This window comes from Onychomys torridus, chromosome 7 (assembly GCF_903995425.1).
Source record: "Onychomys torridus chromosome 7, mOncTor1.1, whole genome shotgun sequence".
Taxonomy (NCBI): domain Eukaryota; kingdom Metazoa; phylum Chordata; class Mammalia; order Rodentia; family Cricetidae; genus Onychomys; species Onychomys torridus.
Window position 1 is genome coordinate 53620369 of NC_050449.1, and position 26942 is coordinate 53647310.

The following is a 26942-nucleotide window of genomic DNA, read 5'->3' on the forward strand; positions in this document are numbered from 1 at the left end:
TGTAGATCCAGTTGCTCTTGGACCATTCACTGTCCAACTGGGGCTAACCCATGCAGTAGTCCTGGGCACACCATAAATCTTCTCAATGATTTCTGTGCCTCCTAAGTAAAATGAGTGCAATGGACCAGATGATCTCCATGCATCCTTCCCTGTCATCCATACAACAGAACTGTATTTAACATCTTTTTGGTTCCAGTGAAGGGAGTGTTTTAATCAAAGTTCCAGCTAAGGCTCTTTGCTGTGAAAATCATACAGACTTCCTAGCTCTGTGCTCCACCAACTGGGATGATATGACCAACTTGTAGCCTTAGGAACCTCATTTTTGTTCTCTCTCCCTTAGCAACAATATACCCCTACCTTCCCATGCTTAAAGTACCCAAGACATTTTTCTCCTCCTGTCTCTTCCTTCTGAGCCTCTGATGGTCGTCAGATTTGCCAAAGGAATCTGGAAGCACATCTTGGTTTCTTGCTGGTAAAATTCCCCTCTCTGGGGTCCTTTGTTTCTTTTTTTATTGTCAGGGATGTTTGTCCCCTCCCAATCCTGTAAGCATCTCTCAACCCACTGACTTTATATTCTGGGTGTATAGGCCCGGGTCAACTTTGGTGTGTATGAGTGCATCTCAGGTACTTTCTACTTGTTTTTAGAGACAGGGTCTCTCACCAAGTATTCTAGACTGGCTGGCCAATGAGCTCCAGGGGCCCATCTGTTTTTTTATCTTCTCAGTGCTGGGATTATAAGCACGCACCACCATGCCTGGCTTTTCAAAAAGTGTGGGTCCTGGGCTTCAAACTCAAGTCTTCAGGCCTGGGTAGCAAACATTTTACCAACTGCATCATCTTCCCAGCCCTACACTGTGCTTTAATTTGACACCTCCCCCGCCAACAGCATTTCCTAACTCCCCTACTCCCCTTATGCTAGGCTTTTGAGATTCTATTAGTTATTTTGGTGTAGCTATGACCAAATTATCTGAAAGAACATGTTAAAAGACAATGGACTTGTATTGCCTTGTGGTTTCAGAGGTTCTGTCTGCCATGCTGGTAGGAGCACATGGCAAGGGAGTTTCTTCACCTCACTGTAGGCATGAAGTAGAAAGATACCAGGAGAAACCAGGGACAGAATGCCACCCCCAAGACATGCCCCGATGACCTAGTTCCCTCAGGTTAGCCTCACATGCTAAAGTTTCCAGAACATCCCTAGAGAGTAAGTACTACAAGAAGGAGTAATTGAATGTGTCCATGGAGGGATTTCATAGTCAGACCATAAGAGACACAGACATTGCTGTTTCCAACCCTGAGAGCTGCTACCCACTGAGCCTTTGCTCTGCATAAATACATCTGTGGGGGGGCACTCTCCTCGATCTCCCCACCACTGATGCTGACATGCTTCCCCCACTTGAATAACGAGGCTAAGTGATGCTTAAAGGAGTTATCCAACCCAGCTAAGCAAGAAACACAGAGGACCAGCGATTCGAGCTGAGATCTGGATGCCTTCAAACCAATGGGTTTTAAGTGCCCTCTGTACTGAGGGCTCTAACACTATTCAGGGGCTCACAGTCTACATTTGTAGCTCAGACAATTTTAAAGCTGAAATGCATTTGGGAAATCATTTGATCTTAGTGAGTTCTCGGAGAACCTAGGAGATCTGAGAACACATCCAAACAGAATAAGGGAATGGCGTAATTATATGGATGGGTGCCCACACGTTACACATGTCTGTATTTATACTACAAATGTAAAGTCTCTCTTTACAAGCTGCCATGGAACACTTTCAAAAATTGGTATATTTGGCCACAAAAACCTCCCCTCAATCCTTTTTATTTAGAATGCTGAGGTTGTATTGTGAACAACATGTCCTCCAGCCTACATGCATTATCTTCTCCTGTGGGTATTTAATGTTCCAGCCAAGAGGCACAAAACTGCCATTGTCTAAATATGCCCTTGCTTTCCCAGACTCAATACTTTCTTTGTCCATATTGTTCCTGAGGCTTAGGATGCCTCCTCAGTATCTGCCTGTGGCACTTGGAAGCATTCCTCAATGCCACCTCATATACTGTTTTCTTTGCAGGGCTGGTCCTGACCCTTCCATTTAGAGTAGCTCACATGACAGACAGCTCTCACTAACATCTTCTTAGTGCCAACCTTTGGAGGTCACTCAGGTCTACCTTAGGTACTTCTAACACACAGCATGAAACCTTCCATACACAAAAGTACTCAAAAACATAGACATTGGGTATAACTCAAAGTTGTTCATTTTGCTTTGTGGGAATGTAGAAATAAGGAAAAAAAATATAGGTTGACCAACTTCAATATATTCTAATATAAACCACTCTGTTTTACATTAAATACTCATTTTGTCCTTTAAACATGCCTGTGTTGAAACTGTAGCATTCTTTCTACAGATTCACATTAACTTTCTAAGCTAAAGTAAATAAATTTATATAATCGGCTGAATCAGCAAATAGGATTAAGTCAAAACATCTTTTAGTAGGAGAAATGGCTAATTGAGTATGAGTGTCAATAGTTAACGTAAAGAAAACAAAAAGAAGAAAAGTGGTCCATGGTAGGGTTTGTTTTTAGACAATAATACTTTTATCTATAAAACACGACTTTTTAAAACGCATGTGTGTGCATAGTGTGTGTGTGTGTGTGTGTGTGTGTGCATACATATGTAAATATGTATGTATGTGCATGCATGTGTATGTATATACAGGTGTGTACTGGCTAGTGTGTACATATGTAAATATGTATGTATGTGCATGCATGTGTATGTATATACAGGTGTGTACTGGCTAGTGTGTACATATGTAAATATGTATGTATGTGCATGCATGTGTATGTATATACAGGTGTGTACTGGCTAGTGTGTACATATGTAAATACGTATGTATATGCATGTATATACACAGGTGTGTACTGGTTAGTTTTTTGTCAACTTGTTTGATAACCACCTCCAGGGTCATCTGAGAAGAGAACTTCAATTGAGAAATGTTTTCATTTCAAATGAGACACACTGGCCTGTGTCTGTGGGGCGTTTTCTTGACTAATGGTTGACAGAGGCGGGCTCAGTTCTGTGGGCAGTGGTGTATACCTGGCAGGTGGTTCCAGGTTATATAAGAAATCAGGCTGAGCAAGCCATTAATTTGTGCTCCTCCATGGTTTCTGCTTTAGTTATCACCTCCAGGTTCCTGCCCTGAGTTCCTGCCTCGGTTTCCCTTGATCAACATAACCTGTAAGCCAGATAACCCCCCCTCCTCAAGCTGCTTTAAAAAAAATTATTCTTTGTGTCTTTCACATCATGCCTCCCAATTCTACTCATCTCCCTCTCTACCCCAAAATAAAACAAAATAAAATTTAAGAGAAAAAAAGAAAGAAACAGAAAGAAGGAAGAAGAGGAAAATCTCATCATGGAAGCTACAGTGTGATGCAGTGAGTCATGCAGTAAATCCCTTTATCCATACTTTTTTTTTTTTTTTTTTTTTGAGCTGAGGATCGAACCCAGGGCCTTGTACTTGCTAGGCAAGTGCTCTACCACTGAGCTAAATCCCCAACCCCATCCATACATTTTTATATGCAGGAGTTCATCAAAAAGAATCATTGGTCTGGTTTGAGGCCTGTGGCCTCTGCTGTACTATCGACACTGGACCCTCACCAGGATTCTTTGTGGACACCCCATTGCTGCCCTGTGTTGTGGATTGACACCCCCCCCACACACACTGTGCTCCAGCAGGTCAAGATGGGGTGAATGTTGGGGTGGGACAATATATAACTCTGGTTCTGTAGTTCACCCTTGCAGCTATGAGCAAGGGGCAGGGCCGGTTCTCTGGCTTTCCTGTCTTCACAGTTGGCTCTCCCACACCTACACCTTCAGGAACAGTTCTACTATGTTGCCCAGAGGAGGTGTAGGGGCCACTCTCCAGAGTGCTGCAGCAGATGCGAGGCAGGGTCAGCTCTCCAGCTCTTATGACCTCAGGGCCAGCTCTTCCACCTGCCTCAGGCATTGATGGGCAGGGTACAGGGAATTGGGGGTTGGGGAGCATCTCTCCCAGAGATCCTCCTGTCAATCTCCACCTTCCCAGGGCAGGGATTACAAGAGCCTGCTACCAGGCATTTTTATGTGGGTTGGGGGGATTGGACTCGGCTTTCACGGCTGGAAGGCAAACATTTTATGAACTGAGCCATCTGTCCATCCAGCCTCAAAACACAGGACTGTGTACTAACATGCCCAGTAGTTGGTTGGCAAGCGATAGTGTGGAAAAGTGCAAACTGAATTTTAATTGTGCTTCCCATGCTAGCTCGGCCACATGGGCCACTTTCCTATGGTGCAAGTGTGGGAAGGGAAAGTTAAAGGGAGATGCTGAAGGCCGCTCTTCACATTTGCATAAGCCTTTGTAGTCTACCATGGTCCATCTACACCATCCTACTAACACTGGCATGATATTAATTATACTATTACATTATACTGTATTATATGAACACCTACTGAGATCAATATTACCATCATCCTATTTTGTAGATGAGACAACAGAAGTCTAGAAAAACTGTTTCTCCAATAAAGTTTTGTTTGGAGGGGGGGAAAGGACCCACGTACATCTTACAGGGTCAGACAAGGGTATCTATCTTCCTCTTCCCTTTCAAAATTTCCCTGGGAGTGGCAGGGAAAATACACATGTAACAACAACTACAAAACAAGAAAGGATGTGGTCAGCAGATAAATCTCTGAGGAATTTCTGGATGTGAGAGTTTACGTTGGCAAGAAACCTCGGTGTAAGGGACTACTGAGACAGACCACTGCAAACATGGAAACATTCTAAACTCAGAAGCGACTGGTACAATGAGAAGGAGGAGCTGCTGAACACCTGTGGCCTTCAGCACAAAGAACAGGACGGCCTCATGAAACAGAGACCATGGCCCATCCCTTTTCAGGCCAGTAAACAATCTGGTGGGAGATCTCAACAAGCTTCCTTCAACTATCAAAGACACATAAACACTAGTAAAGATACAGTAGGCATGAGCCATTTTATCTATAACCTTGATTTAATGAACACATCAAAGCGTCCCTATGTATGTATGTATGTATGTATGTATGTATGTATGTATTTATTTATTTTCTTTTTGCCAGAGCTGAGGACCAAACCCAGGGCTTTGTACTTGCTAGGCAAGCGCTCTACCACTGAGCTAAATCCCCAAGCCCTTTAAATATATATATATATATATTTTAAAGATTTATTTATTTATTTATTACGTACAGAAGAGGGCGCCAGATCTCATTACAGATGGTTGTGAGCCACCATGTGGGTGCTGGGAATTGAATTCAGGACCTTAGAAGAGAAGTCAGTGCTCTTAACCTCTGAATCATCTCTCCAGCCTTTACATCCCTATTTATTGTGGCACTATTCACAAAAGGAATTAACCTAGGTATTTAGCCATGGATGAATGGGTAGGGGAAATGTGGCATATATATACAGTGAAGTATTATTTATTCAGCTAAAGGGAATGAAAGCTGCCATTTACAGCAATTTGGATGGGACTGGAAAACATTATGTTAATGGAAACAAGCGAGGTACAAAGAGGCAAGGGCTGCCTTATCTGTGCGAGCTTAAAAATGGATCTCATGAAAGTAGATAGAATACTGGTTTTCACAGGCTAGAAGGGTGGGGTGGAAGGGATGGAGGAAGGCTGGCTGATGGAGACAGGAATGTAATTGCATAGGAAGAACAGTTCTAAGATTCTGCAACACAGTAGGATAGCTATGGTTGACATTAATCGTATAATTCAAAATAGCTAATAGAAAGGATTTTGAAAACGCCCAACACAAAGAAAAGACAAATATTTGAGGGGATGTATATACCAAGTATCTTGATCTGCTCATTACAAATTGTATGTATCCCACAAATAGGTACAATTATTGCATCAGTGAAAATTTTAACAGACCAGCAGTGAAGTAGCTCAATTGGTAAAATGCATGTTACATAGGCAGGGAAGCCTGAGTTTGGTTCCCATGTAAAAAGCAGAGCTTAGTGGTAATCTTTCATTGGAACCCAGGGCTTGACAATTTAGGGACCCTCATTGCTAGGGAGGCAAAGCCAGGGGATCTCTAAATTGTTGAGCCCCAGGTCCCAGTGAAAAATTCTGTCTCAGACAACAAGGTGGATAGCTCCTGAGGAATGACAGCCAACACACACACACACACACACACACACACACACACACACACACGCACACACGCACACACGCACACACGCACACACACACCCCTTAATACTTCATTATGAACAAGTACATTTCTCCAACCTTCTTAACTCCTACATAAAACTATAAAAGTATCTTAAAGCTCCAATACTCAATTATAAATAAATATGCATCAAACTGAACATTTTCTTCAAATAACTCTCATAATGTTTACAGAAAATCTGTCCATAAAACAAGCCATAAAGCAACAACTTTCAACATCTCAGAATCACAGACATCACATTTTCTGACCACAGTATAATCAAGTTAGAAGTTAAATTGGGATTAGAAAAACAGAGCCAACTTTCCCTACTTATTTTTTAATTAGATAATGCACAGGTCATGTCAATTTTTTAAAACACAAGAGTGAAAAATAACCATCATATATGAGGTCTTACAAGATGTGGGCTGGAGAGATGGCTCGGCCATTAAAGACTCACAGATATAACCAAAACAGCAATTTCTCACACTAACAGATTAATAGACAGAAAATATCAAATAAAATCCAATGCCTAAAGCCAGAGATGGAGTAGCATGCCTTTAATCCCAGCACTAGGGAGGCAAATTAGGCAGTTATCTATGAGTTAAAAGGTCAGCCTGGTCTATGGAAAGCATTATGGGCCAGCCAGGGCTATATATTGAGAACTTGTCTCAAAAAAATTCAATACCTAGTCATAAAAAGTTCATTATCTTGACAGAGTAGGATTTAAAAAGGCATTATCAAACTGACAAAGTGTGCAAGCAAAAAATTATAGTAAGCTGTTTTCAGTAGCAACATATAAGAATTGAAAAAGGCAAAATGGTCATTATTTACAGATAATTATGTACTTAGAAACTAAAAAAATACATTTTCTTGAAAATCTTTAAAGACATAAACAAATGTGAAGGATATACTATGTTCATAGATAGAATGTCTCAATATTTAAGTGATATCAGTGTCCTCATACAGAGCTACAGATTTAATATAAATCTGACAAAAATCTCCAAGGGATTTTCAAGAAAAATTGACAATACCACTCCAAATTTCATTAGGAAGAGCAAATATTGACATAAAGTGACAACAACTCCCAAGAGCCAGATGGAGAGGCAGGTCTACAGAGTGAGGTTGGCTATAAAGTCAAGGAACTAAGAACTGTAGTTATAAATGCAAAGGCAGAGAGGTGGTCAACAGAGGACACAGAGACTGAGGAAAACACACATGAGAACTTGATACTGGACAGAGGTAGCACTGTACTTTTGGTGTAGATATGCTGAACAGGAGACTATTCAATAAATGGTCCTATCAGTGAAGGACACAATGAAAACAGATCTTTATTCACAGAACTTAGGAAAATCAGTTCTGTGTATCAGCATACTAAGTGAATTAACCTACTAGAGTTTGTTTTCCTTCATTTGTGGTTCTCAGGGTGGTGTGTGTGTGTGTGTGTGTGTGTGTGTGTGTGTGTGTGTGTGACTGTCTAGGGGACAGAGGAGACCAACAAGAGAGAGGAGAGGGGAGAAAAGGGAGGGCAGAGAAGTATGGGTGGGGAATATGCTCAACATACAAACGCATGTAGATAAATAAATTTCAATGTTTTTTTAAATATGATTTGCAAGACTTTGATAATTTTAGAAAACAATGTAAGAGATTACCTCTATATCCTTAGAAATAATTTCTTAGGAAATAGAAATAATTAACATAAAGAAATTAAGCTTACATTTAAACATACTAAAACTGAGACCCATTGTAAAGGCAAAAATACTATAAAATTTTAATATGAGCTATAGGAAAAACATTACAAGCAAATAACATGCATATTTAAATATAACAAGCAAAGCACTCATAATCCAACTATGTAATGAACCCCTAACTTGGTGCTGAAATAGCAAAAATCAAATTAAAACCAGGAGATAGAGCTAGACATCTTGCAGAAGAAGTATGGACAGTTTGTGCACACACACACAGGTTACATGGCAATAGTTAATGGTCAGAGAAATGCCAGTTCCAAATGATACTGTTTTATACCTAACACGTCAGTAAAATTAACCTGTTCTATAACATCAAATATTGGGAAGATGATGCATCCTTGAGAATTTGCCTGCACTTCTAGGAGACATGAGAATAGATACAATCACTGCAGAAGCCAGCCTGGAATTGTCTTATGCTAAGCAAATGCATGCTCTGTGACCATTATCTTATGCCAAGCAAATGCATGCTCTATGACCATTATCTTATGGTAAGCAAATGCATGCTCTATGACCCAGCAATGAAACTTGTAGGCATCTGCTACAGGAATTCTTGCTGATTTTTATGAAGACACATGTTCCAGAACATTCATAGCAGAATGTTTATAGCAGGAAGACAAATAAGAAAACTCAATTATTTGAGGCTGGAGGCATGGCTCATTAGTTAAGAGCATTTGCTGCTCTTACACAGGACCTGGGTTTGAGTCCCAGCACCCACACAGTAGCTCATAATCATCTGTAATTCCCATTCCAGGGGATCCAGTGCCCTCTTCTGTCCTTTGAGGGCACCAGGCACATATGCAGTGCACATATATACATGGCAGGCAAAACATTAGTACACAGAAAAAAACCCCTAAATTCAAAAAAACAAGCATTTATAGTAAGAATGATGCTAGATTTACATATAGCAAGTTCTGCATACTCAAGCTATGTTGAGCTAAGATAAAGAACCATAGCTGCATGTACCATTCATGTTAAGTGAAAAATCAAGCTGAATACAATGTCAAAAGATCATGTTTATACAATTTAAAATTAAACAAAATCAAGTAATATGGCCTCTCTCTCTCTCTATATATATATACATATATACACACACATATATATACATATATACATATATATATATATATATGTAATTATTACTACCACTATTTTTATATTATTTAAGATAGGGTCTCACTATGTAGTACTAGCTGTCCTGGAACTTGCTATGTAGACCAGACTTTTCTTGTATTCAAAAAAATCTGTCTGCTTCTGCCTCCCCAGTACTGGGATTATAGGTGTATACTATTACCCCACATACATATTAGCTGTGATTATTGTTTGAAAAGCAATGGTAGGGTAACCATACATTTCCAGGTGATGTTTTTGTCTGAAGGAGAGAAGACAGGCTGTAGGGAACACCTGGTAGTGTGTACAGTGCTAGGAATGCCTGGTTTTGCTAGCCAGGCAATGTCCACAGCTAATTATCCTGCTTTACAATCTGCTTCCACAGTATGCATTTTCTCCTATACACATTAAGTGCTGCACCTTTTATAGGAACAAGAGTCATTTTTTTAAACACATAACTACTCAAAAGACCATGCCTCTACAAAAGGCCTTGGTGGTTTTATGATTCATTTTAAAAATCCTTTGAGAAAAAAGTTAATTCCTCTGGTGTTTGAACTATTTCAAAGCATGTGAGCAGATGATAGCCTTTTGAATTTTATAAAACTCTGGGCTAGCACAATTAAAGATCGCCATAAGCCAATGGCATGGATTTATAAAAGATAACAATGCAATATTCATAAGTCAAGTAGCAAAGGTAATGAATACATCAAACCTAACAAGCAAATCAGTAGACGGGTAACTGTAAAAACACAGACAGTCCATGACCACATAGAATCACTATGTAAACACATCTGAGGAAAAAGGTACATGAGTACTTTGATGAAGGTGAACAAAGTTTGATAAAATTCAACAACCATTCCTGATAAAAACATGGATAGGAACTTATAATTGGACGGCATTATCTTCCTAGCCTATCTGGCAGACCTCATGCTCAGTAGTGAAATACTAGGAGCACTCCCAGCCAAGTCTGGAAGGAGTTGAGACTGTTTACTTCCATTGTTCTGACTCAACTTACCATTCTAGAAGATCCTTGCAATTGCAATAGGCTAACAGGCAGGAAGAGGTCAGTACAGGAAGAACTGTTATTATGTACGAACTGAAGGCACACATGTGCTCATACACACATGCACACAGCCTTCCATTTATAAACATATACAGATGATTCTGGATGGAGGATGCCTAACTGGGAACCATAGCTTTACATGAGGAGAGAAGAAAGAGAGACTGAGGGTCAAGAGGAACCTTGAAAATGGGGCTGGGGACAAGGTTCAGTCGGTAAAGTGCTTTCCTGGCAGAGCATGAGGACTTGAGTTCAGCACCCATGTTGAAAAGCCTGGCATGGTGGTAGGTGCCTGTAATCCCACTGCGGAGGCAGAGGCAGAGGCAGAGGCAGAGGCAGAGGCAGAGGCAGAGGCAGAGGCAGAGGCAGAGGCAGAGGCAGAGGCAGAGGCAGAGGCAGAGGCAGAGGCAGAGGCAGAGGCAGAGGCAGCAGGATCTCAAGGGCTCATGGGTCGGCCAGGTTAGCTGAATCAGTGGGTTCCAGGTTCAGTGAGAGAGCCTGCCCTTCCCCTAGGGGGCAGCTGGCAATTGATGGTTGTCAAGGAAGGGAGAGTCAACTCTCCTTTGGGGATGTGGCTGCTAGCAGGTTGTTCTTGTCCCAGTGGAGGGCTACATGCCCATGTGCACACAGGCAGCATTGACTGGACTCAAGGTTATTGGAAACAAAACGGAAAAAAAAAAAAAAAAAAGAGGATACCAAGTTGGAAGCAGATGGGATGGAAGGCACTAGGGGGAGCTGAAGGGAGGTAGAGGTGGCTGGGTATGGTCAATATGTATTATATAATGTGTGAAACTTTCAAAGAATAAAGAATTTTAAGAGCTAGACAAGGATATCACCAATGCACATGTCAAACTGCACAGGGAAAAAAGCCCATGAGGCCTCGACCCTACACAAAGGACTATGGGCAACTGAGGAAAGCTGAGGGTGGGAGAGGTGGGCTTCCCCAGGGAAGAGCACACCAACTGGCTGTCCAGTGCCAAATGGTCAGCCCTGAACACATACATACAAGTAACAACATATGGACTCAACATGTTATATTGAGGAATATATATGTGTACACACACACACACACACACACACACGTAATAAAAATTAGTGAAAAAAAAAAGAAGTCATGAATTTGAAGGCAAGCAGGGAGGGGTATGTCGGAGGGTTTGGAGGGAGGAAAGGGAAGGAAGAAAAGTAATTAAACTATGATCTTGGAAGAGCTTGCCCCTGCACTTGGGAAAGATGGCCCCACCCCTCATCACAGGCATGCACCTCACCTGAGAAGCACACTAGAGCTGACCCTGTGGTCAGGGAAACAGATGAGCTGCCCCTGAGGGCCTGAGAGTGGGAGAACTGACCCTGCCCCCTTCGTCTGCCATGAGGTGACACAGATGAAGAAAAGATGCCCTCCCTCCTCTGTCCCTTGCTATCTGTGGCAGACAAGAGAGCTGACCCTGGGGTCACTAGAGTTGGAGAACTAGCCCTGCCCCACACCAGCTGCAGCACAAGGAGAGCCGGCCCTGCAGTTAGCCTGGGCAGCACACTGACCCCACCCTCTCACATATTCCCCTTACAGCAATCAGGAGAGTGGGCCCTGCAACTTGCTTGGGCAAAACAAAAGAGCTGCCCCTGGTGATGTGAGTGTGAGGGACCCAATTTGAGAGAGCAGGAGAACTGGTCCTGCTCCTTGCTGTAGGCTGCATTGGGTGAGCTCTCTGAGGCAGAGCTGGAGGGCTCCCCAGGTAGTGAAGATGAGGGAAAGCAAGTGAGCAGTCTGACCAACCCAGCTACCACCCAGGCCCAGAACCAGGGCTATTGTTGGTCCACTTCAACATCCAGCAAATCTATGAACTGTTGGAGCATGTAAAGAGGATGAATTTATAGATCCCAAACAGCAGGATCTCTATGGTAACAGGACAACAACAGCATATCCGAGAGGAGCCCCATTATTGGTGGTGTAGCAGAAACCGGAGGCCTACAGCCAGACCAATGACTTGTGGTCATGAACAACACTTGCCAGATGAATGGACTAAAGGGTAAACTGTGTGACTCAAAAGGCCACACTACAGCTTCTATAACAGATTCTTCTTCTTTGGCTTTGTTTGGTTTTTGGTTTTTCTTTTAAATTTGGTTTTGATTTGGGTGGGAGGTCCCAAGGACAGAGGGCAGATGCCATAGTATGGGGAGGGAGATAAGAGGGGTCAGAATGCATGATATGAAATCTACAAAGAATCAGTAAGAGTTAAAGAAAATTATAATCTCAAAATTAAAATAACAAAAGTACAGTAGAGGGAGAGGAAGATGCTTGACATTGACCTCTGACCTCCACACATACACCCATACACACATAGGCATGCCTATCTGTGCGCACGCGCACACACACACACACACACACACACACACACACACACTCTTTAAAGCATGTAATTTGGGGCTGGAAGTGTAGCTCAGTGGTAGGTTAAACATCTACCATACATGATGCTCTAGGTTTATTCTCCAGCACAAAGAGAAAGAGAGAGAGAGAGAGAGAGAGAGAGAGAGAGAGAGAGAGAGAGAGAGCGCGCAACCATCAAGGGTTTTTAGTATAGTCACAAATTTGTGCAACTACCCCAACACCACCTAATTCCAAAACATTTTCATCACCACAGAAGGAAAATCTGCAACCATTAGCAGACCAAATATATATATATTTTAATTTGGGTAGGTATTGCCACATTGCTTTACCAAAATTAATGTAACGTCCTTTGACATGGTCTCAGCACAGTACACGGACCCTTACGGGCTTCTGGTTGCCTTTACTTCCTCCTCCCTTCACACAACAGGATCTCACTGGTCTTGTTGGATAAGGAAGAACATGCAGTGCCCCCCTCTCCTCTGTCTCCACACAGACACTGCATCCTGGCATGCTTTCTACACTCACAAAGGTAGCAAAACAGCCGGGAATGGGGTGCAGGGGTAGAGTTCTTGCCTCACAGGAGCAAGGGCCATGGTTCCATGCCCAATATTAGAAACAGGGGACTAAATGCCAAGAAAGCATGTTTTAAAATCACACCAAGGGCTGGAGAGATGGTTCAGCAGTTAAGAGGATCCTCTGCTCTTGCAGAATATCTGGGTTTGGAACCCCACTCCATGTCAGGTGATTCACAACCACCTGTAACTCCTGCTTCATGAGATCTGATGCCCTCTTCTGGCTCCTGTAGGCACTGCACTCATGTGCATATGTCTACCCCCCCCCCCCCCCCCCCCCCCCCGACAAATAAATACAAAACTTTAAAAAAATGCACTGAATGTCCAGCCCGACTTCAACGAGTGTTTTACAGTCTTTCAGAGGATGTACCATTGTGTACAAGTATACATGGCTACTATTCTGATCTTGTTGGGGGCAATGACATTTTAGTGACCCAAACGCTCTAAGTTCAATGCCATGGCAACCAAGAAACAAAGGCAACAACAGCTTTTTTCCAACTCATGCACTGACCTAATACCAGGTTGCTCTGTCCTTGAATGACAAGTACCTATGCCCACAGTGCCAGCCACCTGAGACTTTCTCTGCACACACTTGCTTCCCCCACCTGTGGACCTCCAGGCCCCCATTTATCTGGAAAGACTTCACAGCCAAGACAACTGGTTCTGCAAACTGGTCCCAGCTCTGTTGCTTGGCTCACAGCCCTGGGCTGAGGACACAGCCGGCTCAGCAGCCTGGGGGGACAATGCCTGTTCCCCTTTCTTCCTTTCCTCCTATGTGTTTTAAGGAACATGCAAAAGGAAGATAATTAGAACCTGCAAGAAAACCCGTGGGCAGGCAGGAGGAAAGAGAACTGTGGTGACTTAAGGATGCCGCCCCATGTTTATGGGTATGTGTTTGTAAGTAACATGGCAATAAAAAATACGCTCCTATAAAATGCCACATACTTCAAAGCTCTATATAAATGACATTCTCTTTTAAGGGATGGGGGACCCAATCACGTCCCTTCCTCATCATTTCACTTCCAACAAGCAAAAGGCATCCTAATTATACCATCACCTAGTTGTGCAGGCATTTACAAAGCCAATTGCACAGAAACATCCACACACTTACATGCACACATGACTAAGATAAAGAAAAGGGACAGGGAGGTCTTTTTATGGTACAGCAGTGCAGTGCCAGGGGTAGCAGAGTAGGCATCTCGCTACCTCTCTTTGGGTTTTCTAGCTGCTCGGCTTCAGCATACATACCTGAACTCCAAAGCCAGTTTGTACACTCTCTGTACACCATCAAAGTAAGGATGTGCTTGTACATGTGCTCCGCTTTCATTCCCCCCTGCTTTGCTGACTGTGAGGTGAAGCAGAGCCCTTGGCCTGTGTAAGAGGCTCCAGGACATGCATTCCTGAGTGGCCCTCCCCAGGAGCCCATTGTGGGCAGGTAACTGAAGCCTGCCTTCTGCCTGGCTGTTAATAAGAGTAATTGGCACACCGCGGAGGGGCTGCCACAGTGCTGTGATTTGCTCAGTACGGAGGTCTCCCCTGACCAGATGTGTCGGCAGCGGTGATAGAAATATTTTCCATATGAGCTTTCCTCTCGCCTGCTTAAGTGCTCCGGGCTGAGTGAGGTGGGCTCATTTGTCATTTACTCCACACAGTAAAAAATCAACAGGGAAGTTGCAAACTTCAACTCCAAGCAGAGGCCAATGGTCTGCTTTCAGCTTCCAGCATTCCTAATCTACTGGGCATCTCCGTTCCCTCAGAGACTACCCCCAGCACAGAGGGCTTGGGTAACTACCAGGCGAAAAGCCTAGGACAAATGACCCAGGAGCTGAAAGCTCTCGGGACCCGCCTCAGCCTTGCAGTGTGGGCATGGGTTGGGGCGCACACCCTAAGCGTGGAAGGGAGAAAAGCCATTACATTAGCTCTCAGGACTCACTTGGCTCCCGACAAGGTGAACAAAAGGCAAAGCCAGGAAGTGGCTTCGCGGCCCTTTTAAAAGATATATACAGTCACTAGGCTTTTCAAAGAGGAAGATGAGTTCAGGAGAAAGGTTGTATTTACATCGCTCCAGTCTCCGAGGCTTTCCTTCAGAGTTAGTAGTGAGGGAATGGAGGAAGAGGGAAGGTTGGTGCCGGCTCATTTGCAGGGCAGGGTGGGGACACTCAATGTTCCTTTCTCCCTGATCAGTGATCAATACTTCAAGCTCTGCCTGCATGAAAACTGGCTCCTGGAGGCATCAGTCATGTTCAGAAACATACCCAGCAAAAACACGGGCTAGACCAATAAGAAGCTGTCCCCATGGACCTTAAAACATGCCTCCTTTTCCTGGCGGACCAAGGCACACTTGTAGCCCCTGCTGGCTGCCGCTTTCCCTCTCCACACTCATGACAGAAAGTGAAACATAGGTTTACCCATGCACATCAAAGCGAAGAAAGAGAAGAGCAGGGCACGGCAGGAAAGAAAGGCAATCTCTCACGCATGCAGATCCCCTCTGAGGCACAGGAGGAAAAATGCCTTGAAGGCAATTCCTGCATCTGTAATAGACCCTACTAGAATCTGACATGCACCACCCCCCCCCATACCCCTGCAAATGACAGAAGCAGGCATACCATAGGTATCTGTCACCCAGGCCATGCCAGGTCCCCAGGGTGGTAACTGCATGGGCAGGCTCAGTACAAGATTTTAGAAAGTACAGGATCCTTCAAGAAGAAAAGTTTCCCTGTAAGAAAAGCCTTAAAAAAGTCATAAAAAGCGTTAATCTTTGCACACCCCAAGAACCTATTCCCTGCTCCCTCTTCATAGATAGAAGGGGACATTTAATGCAGACAAAAACAGATATCTTCTGACAAGATAGTGTATTTGGTTTGGCTTACCTCTCCCCCAGGTCTTGCTAACACTGCTGTCTCAGTGTGGAACAATGCTAACAACAGGTAGCTGACAAACATTATTACCCAGAAGCAGAGCTACCCTGGAGGAGAAGCCGGCCGCCAAGCGCGAACGAACGAACGCTAGCAGATGCACTTGTGGCTCTGGGATTCCAGCCTGGACTGTAGGCACTGCGCTGGTTCCCTGGCTCCTTCCCTCACTGTACTACCCCGCGCTCCGAGCTCAGCCTCTGCTCTGAAGAAAACTGGTAAGCTGATCTCTTCATGTAATAACTTCTCCTGGCTGGGGGAGGGGACAGGAGCCAGCTGGAAGCTGGGGGGCTGCCTTTAACAGAAAGCAGAAAAGGGGAGGGCAGAAATGATCAATGTGGAGGCCGCATCTGGCCTCATTCATGAAAAGGGCTCCAAGGTAAGCACTTAACGCAGCGGGGTGGCTCTGCCTCCTCAACTGAGGCAGGCCGGAGGCAGGGGGCTGCGGCAGCAGGAGCTGCAGGCTGGCAGCTTGGAGACCCAGGAGACCCAGGAGACCCAGGGCCTTCTCACCTCTGGGTCTGAGTCTGCAGGGCTGTGTGATCTACACCAGTTGCCAGCCCTCTCTGGGATATAGTTCCTTTTTTTCCTCACTGGTCCTAAGTCAAGAGGTGGGTGGATAGCTTCTACATTCCTTCCCATCTGATTTGATGGGTGCAGAAATCTAGCAAAGACTCCATTATCAAAGGCAGCCTGGAAAGTATAGAAGTCACCAGAGTGCCACCTGCTTGTCTCATGAGCATGAATGGATGGGGACTGGGGAAGCCACTGTATCTCACACTTGCTGCATTTCTGGGTCATTGTGCCTAAACCAGTATAATGAATTATTGATGAGGATATAAAGTAAGTGGTAAAGTGTAGACAAGTGAACTCTGGGTGGTTATACTGTCAAGAATGTGTGGGATGCAGGATGTTCTTGGAGAAAGAAGACTCTACTTTAGTGGACCCAGAGTGACCATCAGAGTGGGACTGGTGGACATGAGGAGCACAGGGACTCACAGGGATCTGCTGAGTCCAGAAACCAGCTTTGTTCTATCCTAGTATGAGTCAAGGTCCAAAGTGGGTTGCAATCCACCAAGGATTGGGTTCTGCCCACAAAGACATACAAAAGCATTCTGAGGGTTTTGGTGGCCAGGGACAATAGGGCAACATCAGGCCCAGTGAGCTCTAGTGGTCCCTCCTGTGAAATGGGGAAATGTCACCCAATGATTAGGAAGATACATAGGTCACATTGGCATCCAACTTGGTGTAGTTTGTGCCATAGAAGTACTAGAGACCCTGGCTTTAATGTAAGTTCAAAACTCAGTCCCAGCAAGTAAAATAACAAATGTTTGAAAGCTGAGGGTTCTGGGCATAACCCTGCATGAATGAGGAACCACTCAGCCCAACTACAGTTTGCAACCTCCGAGCATCAAGGGCCATGTGATGATGATTTACTAGTGAGACTTCTGGGAAGGCTTGGGTGAAAAGCACTTAGAATTCCTCTTGCCAGAGAGTAAGAGAAAGGGGGATGCTACGGTCCCATATCCATAAACTCCATTTTAGTGGTCATTCAGAGCCTGAGATCAGGACTTATAACCGTTCTGCTTCCCATACATTCTGCTGGCAAGGACACCTGGGATTCCCTTGATCCGTTCTTACCTCCTCAACAATCATTCTTCAAGCTATAGTTTGCCCATAGTGACCAAGGCAGGCAGCAAGGAGAAAGAAAGAAATCAGTAGGGTTTATCTGATTTTAATTTTTGCCTTTGTACCCTCTCTCTTCCCATTCATTGTTATGTGTCCACACTGTGTCTTTTCTGCTTCCTATTAGAGGAGGCACTGTTACTGACTCAGTGGTCTGCCAAAGTGCAGCCCAACTCCTTAAAAGACCAGGGATGTTTCCTAGCCAGGGGTTGGGAAATTCCCTGCAGAGGGTTTGGCAGTAAATATTTTCAGTTTTGCAAACCATATGGTCGTCTCTGTGGCAGCTACTTAACTACCATCATAACGAATGAGCACACGATAGATGTGGCTGTGTCACAGTAAACTTGACTTGTACATATAGTCAGTCTCTCGTTGGCCTGGAACTTTGCACATATGGTCTCTCTGTACATAGAGTCTCTCATTGGCCTGGAACTTTGCACATATAGTCTCTCTGTACATAGAGTCTCTCATTGGCCTGGAACTTTGCACATATAGTCTCTTTGTACATAGAGTCTCTCATTGGCCTGGAACTTTGCACATATAGTCTCTCTGTACATAGAGTCTCTCATTGGTCTGGAACTTTGCACATATAGTCTCTCTGTACATAGAGTCTCTCATTGGCCTGGAACTTTGCACATATAGTCTCTCTGTACATAGAGTCTCTCGTTGGCCTGGAACTTTGCACATATAGTCTCTCTGTACATAGAGTCTCTCGTTGGCCTGGAACTTTGCACATATAGTCTCTCTGTACATATAGTCTCTCATTGGCCTGGAACTTTGCACATATAGTCTCTTTGTACATACAGTCTCTTGTTGGCCTAGAACTTTGAACATATAGTCTCTTGGTACATATAGTCTCTCGTTGGCCTGGAATTTTGCACATATAGTCTCTCATTGGCCTGGAACTTTGCCTGGCAGGCCAGGCTGGCTAGCCCTCAAGCTTCTGGGAATCTGCCTGTCTCTGCCTCCTATCTCACCATCGCTGAGGTTATAGGCTGTGTCAATGCACTCGGCTTTACATGTGGGTTCTGGGGATCCCAACTCACGTTCTCAGGCTTTAAGGGCAAGTCTTTCCAACTGAGGCTGTTTCTCCAATTCTGCAAGGTGATTTCTGTTTCCTCTCTCCTGTCACAGGAGCTCTGGAAATAGTACCAATGGCCCTTCTGTCTCAAAGCACAAGAGATCATGTTTTTTAGCCCTCCTGAGACTTCTTGGCAGCACTAACCATGATGCCCTTTGTAAGTGATACCCAACTTCAGATTTAACCATCATTCATTATGCAACTGAGCAGCATTGGAAACACTCGTGATACTGTGCAGTCAGTCCTCACCACTATTTGTTCCCAGAACTTTTTTGTCATCCTAACAGGAATCATGTAAGCATTAAACCATCTCTCCCTACTTCCCTCTCCCCTTGGTCCTTGGCAACCCCTAATCTAGCTTCCATCTTTAGGACTGTCTACTCACAGACATGGGATGACACACTTGGTCCCTTTCTCGCTGACTTATTTCACACCATGTACTGTTTTTAGAATTTACTTATGCTGTGGCGTCTCTCAAAACATCATCCCTTTTTAAGGCTGATTAATATTCAACTGTATGGATATACTGCATTTTATACTTCTGCGATGGTGAATAACATTGCCAAGAATGCAGGTGGATGAGTATGTTTTAGGATCCCTGCTTTCAGTTTGTATGGATCTAAATCTGAAAGTAGAATTGCTGAATCCTAGGGTGACTCCCATGACCCTCCTGACACTGCCTCTTCAGCGTATCCTACCTGCGTGTTTAACTTGTTGAGGATCAGCTACACTGTTTTCCATGGTGGTTGCACCACTGACATTTCTCCCCGTAATACACAAAGGTGATGTGATACACACCAGGTTGCTTTCATCCCTGGCCAGTGCCTGTCATTTCCCACCTTCTGATACCAGCCACTGTAGTGGAGTGACAGGCATGCCCTTTTCGAATCCCTTTCTTCCATAGTTCCCTGGACAGCCCTGCCTAGTTTGCTTTTCATTATGGGCATTCTCCGAGCACTGTGGACACAGCAACATTCGGGCTGTGTCTCATCTAACTCTAACAACAGCATTGTTGGGCTAACTTGTCCCATGCCATACAATGTGCACAATGGGTAGATGGTAAGGACAGTGTTCAGGTCCTAACATCCACACCCCACTACTAGAGCCCATCTCTGAATGGCAGGACAACACTGCCACCATTTTTCTGAACACCCTCCAGTCTCCATGACACCTCCTGGGGCTGAGCTTCTAAATATCTGTGTTCCAGGCCATTTCCCGTCTACAGCTGCTCTCCTTGGGCCAGCTCCCTAGTTTACAAGGCTTGTCCTCAAGCACCCTTTACATACTCATTGCTGCCCCTGACTAGTTTCAGCCGGGACTTCCACCCGACCTGCAGGCCCACAGATCCAGTTGTCCAGGGCATAGGTCGATTTCCCTGATGTATCCCAAATTCAACAGGTCTAAAAACAGAACAGCGTCCCTGAAAAATGATTCTTCCTCCTGTTTGTTGTCACTTCTCCAAGACTGATGTCATTTTGTAGGACAGCATTGCTGATGTAATTCCAGAGGCTGACGATGGTGATGACCCTGTTCTTCCCAATCTCTCCCTTCTTTATTGAAACCACTGTTGGATCAAACAGAGATCCTGTCTAGCCACTTCTCTGGAGCCCTGCTGTTCTTGCTCCCTTCCAGCCCTCCACCATCTCGCTGTGACTTTTTTTGGTCACCCCCTTTTCTCCTTCCAGCATTTTCCAGTAAAAGCACCAGTAAGATACAAGGTGCACCATGCTGTTCTTCTGATTTTTAAAACCTTTTATGCCAGAAAAATATCCAGACGTATTTCAACATGAACAGAATAGTCCCACAGGGGGATGAAAATTAGTTCGTCCTAATGTTAGTGCCATAAACAGCTGGGGTGCAGTTATGAAAATTAAGATGTGTGTGTGGGGGAGCACACACTTTTAATCCCAGCATTTGGGAGGTAGAGGCAGGCGGATCTCTGTGAGTTCCAGGCCAGCCTAGTCTACAGAGCAAGTTCCCAGACAGCTGGAGCTGTTACACAGAGGAACCTTGTCTCAAAAAAAACAAAACCAAACCCCAAAACCCCACAAACAAACAAACAAACAAACAAAACAACAACAAAAAGCAAACAAGCTGTGCAATAATATTAACTTAGCTGTGGATTTGTTTCTGATTTTTCCTACAAAATCTCTATTTCCTGCTTCAGAACCCAACCCAGGATCACAGGTTGGAGGGAAGAATACCATGGAGGTGACACGCCCATCTGACTGCGTTGGCCAGGGATGCACCAGCTCACTGTGACGCACTGTAGACAATGTTTACCTTGATTGACGTGGCGAAAGTGCTATCAGCCAGGTTTCTCCCTGAGTAAAATGACTATTATTTCCTTTTCCTTTTCCAAATTCTACTCATTATAAATGTGTCTGTAAGTCTAGTGGAATCAAGCCCCACTTCCTGGGGAGGATGTGTCAAAGAATATTTGGATATGTGGTAAAAACATCACCCCACTAATAAATATTTGGAGAGATGTTCTGAGGCTATGCAAATATCCCTTTCTGCTTAGAGTTTGAGCAATTTTAGCATCCATCTGAGATCCCGAGTGCAGTAAACTGCTACTATAGTGTTCTGAGGTGACTTTTCTGTTTCCCTCATACTTTCTACATGTAGAAAACAGAATTCACCAGTGTGGACGGTTTGCCTTCTCCTATTAGCTCATTTATACTTTCCTGCTTCTTCGATGGCTCTCCCTTAGGGATGGTGGCCAAGCTTCTTAGATGACAATTGTGACCATGTTCTTCTGCCCTCCCAGCTGCCTCCCTCAGTCTCTGTTCACAGCCACTCCACTTTCCAGCCACTTTATCCACAAGAAACCACCCCCAAACCACCACATGTCCCTGGGTTCCATGCCTTCTTCCACGTTGGCTTCTTCTAGAATGTCATTTTTCAAGCCTCACTGATTGAGCTCCCACTGCTCACGGCCTCTGAAAGCTCAGCTCAGATTGTTTGGATGCATTAAGTGTCAGAAACCATTTAAACGCCCATCGGGAGGGACAAAGAGAACAACTTGTGACATCCACAAAATGAGATGCTTTGCCCCACTGCTCTGTTGTTGCTTTGAGACAGGGTTGTGCTCTGAAGTCCAGTCTGGCCTTAAGGTTTCAATCTTCTTGCCTTAGTCTCCAGGTTCCTGAGAGTGGCCCACCACACCCTGCTCTCTGCAGTAATTAAAACAAAACAAAAAATCCACTGTGGGTGCTTCCTATGTAATGAGAGGAACCGTTAAGATTCACTATAAAGTGAAAAAGAAAAGGTATGCAACGGAGTGACCGCCATCCTACAACTCATGTGTACATGCTTCCAGGGGCTCGTATATGCATTAGTCATCTGCAGTTAGGCACGGTAGTTAGCTGCTATCAATGGCTAACTGAAGGGAGAGCTTCAGGGTGGAAATGCACGGGATTCATCCCCAAATATCTGTGTTGTCTCATGTGACAGATGCTTAGTCACCTGTGGAAACCTGAGCAAAATTTGAAATGCAGAGTTCAGCTTGCAGTGTGTTGTCAGTGTTAACATTGGGTTAAATACAGTATTAAATAACTTCATTTCACTCTTTTCAGTGTGGCCGTTAGCAAAATTTTATATACCTGGCATTTCTATGGGCAAGCATTTGTATATCCCTCCGCACTGAATTTTTGAGCATGAATACATTGCTATTCAAAGTTGAATGAAAATGGGGAAGGGGTAGTGGCAATAGTTAACAGTCAAAGTGAGTTACTGCACACCAGTCCCGCTCAGTCTCAACTTGTCTGGGTGCCATGTTTCCCAGGAGTTACACCTCATCAGGCTCCCTGTCCAGTGGAGGGCAGTGACCTTGTGTCCCGTCACCAGGTATCCCCTCTGACCACTCCCAGTGTTGCATTTACCACTATCCTTTGATGTAACTGTTAATGAATCAAGGCATAGAGTGGCCCTCTATGACAGCTGACGTGCCTTTGTGCCCATGCCCAGACTCAACACAGGCTGCCTTGTCCAGGGTGGGCTGAGGAAGGGTATGGGGGCCCAGGAAACCCTTGATGATGAGTGGACAGGTCTAACAGTTCATCCTAGACATCAGGAAAAGTACAGGTGACAGGTGAGCATCCAGAACGATGTCGGGGAACACCAAAGTGACAAGGGGAAATGTAAGAGCGAGAGACACAAATATCAGAGGTCTAAAACGACATCACTTATATCTTGTGACTTCTGTCTTACTAAGAATAAACTCACAGTGGATTTTCCTCTCTGAATATTTCACTTTAATTCTCGCAAAGCACATCCCTCACTTGCAGGAAGATGCAGCCTTCTTCACAGAGGCACACACCGCATATTTACATTGTATGGAACAGACCTATGGCAGGGTTTGGGTCAAGGAGCAGGCCTCAAGCATTGGGAAATCAGGAGGAGAAGCAGGTGTTAGCAATTAGCTCTCCCTTTGTGTGAACTGAAGAGCCATTGACTGGCCACAGGAGTGGGAAGTGGAAAGCACTTTCCTATTGTGTTTCTGGCAACTTCTCTCCACTAAAGGTAAGGAAAATCATGAGCACCCAAACAAAGGGAATCACTCTGCTTTACCTCTCTCTGGTTTGGACCAAAGGGAGCCTGGCTGCATGAGTGTCTACGGTCAGTAGGACAGCTGTATGGACATACAGAAGGCAGGGGCAGCTATGTTGCTTGGCTCAGCGGGGCTCAGGGATGTGACACAGAGAACAGAGACCCCAGCAGGAAGATGTTCACGTGCAGTGGTTCATCCTAACTCTGCAGACACACCACTGAATTACCTTAGGAAAGGCAGCAGGGCTATTCTCATATTTGCCATATTCATTATCTCAAGAATCTGCTTGAAAATACAGTCTCAAAATGTGCTCTCTGGATTAGTATCTTCAGACAACGTGCCAGAGATGCAAATACCTGCATCCCACCTTTTACTTACTGAATCAAGAATGCAAAGAATGAGTCTCATCAGTTGGTTATAACACAAGTGGATGCCCATCTGGGTGCCCTACACAGGAATTCTCTGCTCATATTTATTATGATACATCACTGTCAATCAATAGTTCTGTCTAGTCAACCTTATTTCAAATTTCAGCTCAAAGTATTATTTTATAAAAACTTATTTTCATATACAATGAAACTGCCAGATATTAAAGCATAGTGCCAATGTACAATAAATAAAACTCAACCAGTGAAGGAAGAGGCAAGCCTTTTCCCCAACAAAGCATGTCCAAGGATTGGTCTGTGTTCAGCAGGCCAATGCAAACCAGCAAGGGAAGGATGGAAAGGCTGGGGGCACAGCTGACCCTTGGGAAGCAAATGCAGCTAGTTACCTAATTGCCACTGTATGCCAGAATAAATCTCTGATGGATTAGAGAGCTTAGACAAACGAAACAAGAAGGAAAGCTGAAGATGGGTGAATGTTTCTGTATTTGGGGGAATGGGAAAGGGCTTGTATGCATGGCTCTAACAAGAACAGAGATTGGTTCTTTAAGTTACATATGTATGTGTAGTTTTTTTTAAACCCCATCCATCAAAAATACCATAAACAGAATTAAAAGTCTGATGCTGAGTGGAACATGTACTTCACTTTCTGATTCTCTTAACATACCAGTTCTTATTATGGGGTCTGAAAATATGGTGATGAGCAAAAGCAAACTCAATTCCAGTCTTTGTGGACCTGACCAGCTCAGCAGGCCAAGGCTAATGAAATCCAATAAATACTCCTGATAGCGCAATGCTCAGGGGCTGCAAAGGAAAGATACTTTATGGTATAAGAGGTCTGTCCTCATTAGGGGGATTGCCTTGCCTTGGGAGCAATGATGGCTTTTCTGACAACTGGAGAGGGAGCAGGTGTGGATGAATAGAGTGAGCAAGAGGGAGGCCAGCATCAGCTTGGGCCGAAGACAAAGTGGGGCACCGTGAAAGAGTTTTGTCTTTCTTCCAACAAGCATCTACTGAAAGGGCAGGGGCGGCAGTTACAGGACACAATTTGCATTTTGCAAAGTCTCCTCTGTTGTAGGGAGAGGGATCAGAAGGCAGGAAGAAAGGAGGCTGGGAGAGGGCTTGGAAGACTGCAGCCACAGTCTGGACTAAAAACGACAGATGCTAACACTAGGATGGTGGAAAGGGATGCAAAATCAGGGATGTATCACAGAAAGGGGGCCATGCCTGTGCCGTGTCTTTTAAAAGTGCACAGATCACATAATTTTGACATTCAGGAGAGTGACTGAATAAAGCATAGCATGCCCCCAAAGTAAAATCTGACCATCACTTAGAGCGACCACTTCATTTAATGATTATGTTGGCACATTTTTATACTATGCTTTAAGACAAAAGGAGATCACACAGTGAAGAACTCTTTCAATCATTGGTGCCAGGTTAGATGGACACCAACAGTCAGAAGAAGACAGGCTCTCTACCTTCTATTGCATACCAAATAAACTCAAAATGGATCAGATTGCCCATCATAGTGATCACAATATATAATAGCCTATGCTATACAGTAATACAGTGTATATTGTACTAGTATATAATATTGCATAATGTACAGAAACATAATATATTGAGTTACATACTGAAAACCTACTCTCAGCAATTTTCCAGTGTAAACCATAAACCAGAATATGAGGTAATAAGTACGTCAAAAAGTTTGATTTAGTCATTCCATAATGTACCCATATATCAAAACAATATGTGGTACACCATACATATATATGATTTTTGTCGATTAAAAGTAAGGCAGAAGGATCCTAGGCTGTCTACATGTCTACATCCTAATCCTTGGAGTCTGGAAACAGGTTATGTGTGCTGGTCAGCTTTTGGTCAGCTTGACATCATCTGAGACCAGGGAACCTCAACTGAGAAAATGCCTCCATAAGGTCGGTCTGTAGCCAAGTCTGAGGGACATTTTCTTGGTTAATGCTTGATGTGGAAATGCCTAGGCCATTTGAGGTTGATGATATCCATGGGCAGGTGGTTCCAGGGTGTGTAAGAAAGCAATCTGAGCAAGCCAGTGAGCTGTGGTCCTTCACAGCCTCTGACTTAGTTCCTGCCTCCTGCTTCCTGCCCTGGCTTCTCTCAATGATGGACTACAAGCTTTAAGCCGAAGTAAATCTTTTCCTCCACAGTTGCTTTTGGTCTGTGTTTTTCTATTTTAAATTTATGTATCTTACGTGTATGAGTGTTTTGCCTGCATGTATGTATGTACACCTCGTGCATGCCTGGTGCCCATGGAGATCAGAAGAGGGCACTGGATCTCCTGAGACTAATATAGATGGTTCTGAGCTGTTATATGAATGCTGGGAATGAACCTTGGTCCTCTGTAAGAGCAGCATGTGCTATTAACCACTGAGCCAACACTCTAGCTCTTTTGGCTAGTGTTTTATCTGGGTAATAGGAACATAACTAAGACATGGTAAAGGGAAATTAAAGAGCTGGTAAAACTACCATAATTGGGTGATTTTAAAAATAGCAATACTATTATTATATTATTTTGTGTGTGTGTGTGTGTGTGTGTGTGTGTGTGTGTGTGTGTGTGTGTGCATGCCACAGTATACACGAGAAGTTTACAGGAAAGCCCTCAGGAGCTTATTATTATTATTATTATTATTATTATTATTATTATTATTATGTGTGTGCATGCATGTCACAGTACACATGAGAAGCTTATAGGAAAGTGCTTAGGAGCCTGTTGTTGCTGTTATTATTATTATTATTATTATTATTATTATTATTATTATTATGTGTGTGTGTGCATGTGTGCATGTACATGCATATCACAGTGCACATGAGAAGCTTACAGGAAAGTGCTCAGGAGCCTGTTGTTGCTGTTATTATTATTATTGTGTGTGCACATGCATGTGCATGCATGTCACAGTACACATGAGAAGCTTACAGGAAAGTGATCAGGAGCCTGTTGTTGCTGTTATTATTATTTTATTATTATTACTATTATTATTATTACTATTACTATTAGTACTACTACTACTACTACTATTATTATTATTATTATGTGTGCACATGCATGTGTGCATGTGCATGCATGTCACAGTACACATGAGAAGCTTAGAGGGAAGCGCTCAGGAGCCCTTCTCTCCTTCTGCCTTCACATGAGTTCTGGGTTTAAAATCAGGTCAGCCGGCTTGCAGCAGCGATTACTGTTATTTGGTTATAAGAGGTGAAATAGCGACCC

General features: G+C 43.9%; 1 protein-coding gene across 2 annotated transcripts in view; it reads right to left on the reverse strand.

Moving 5' to 3' along the window:
- The window catches only part of Thsd4 (thrombospondin type 1 domain containing 4), a 564519-nt gene that overhangs the window by 174970 nt on the left and 362607 nt on the right, over positions 1-26942 (reverse strand). Inside the window, exon 1 of one of the 2 annotated variants that reach the window (XM_036194379.1) lies at positions 15949-16020. The exons of the other annotated variant lie outside the window; for it this stretch is intronic. Within the exon in view, the coding sequence (XP_036050272.1) occupies positions 15949-16020 (72 nt within the window). Of the gene's footprint in view, positions 1-15948; positions 16021-26942 lie in introns of those variants that run through there. 2 annotated transcript variants of the gene reach the window in all.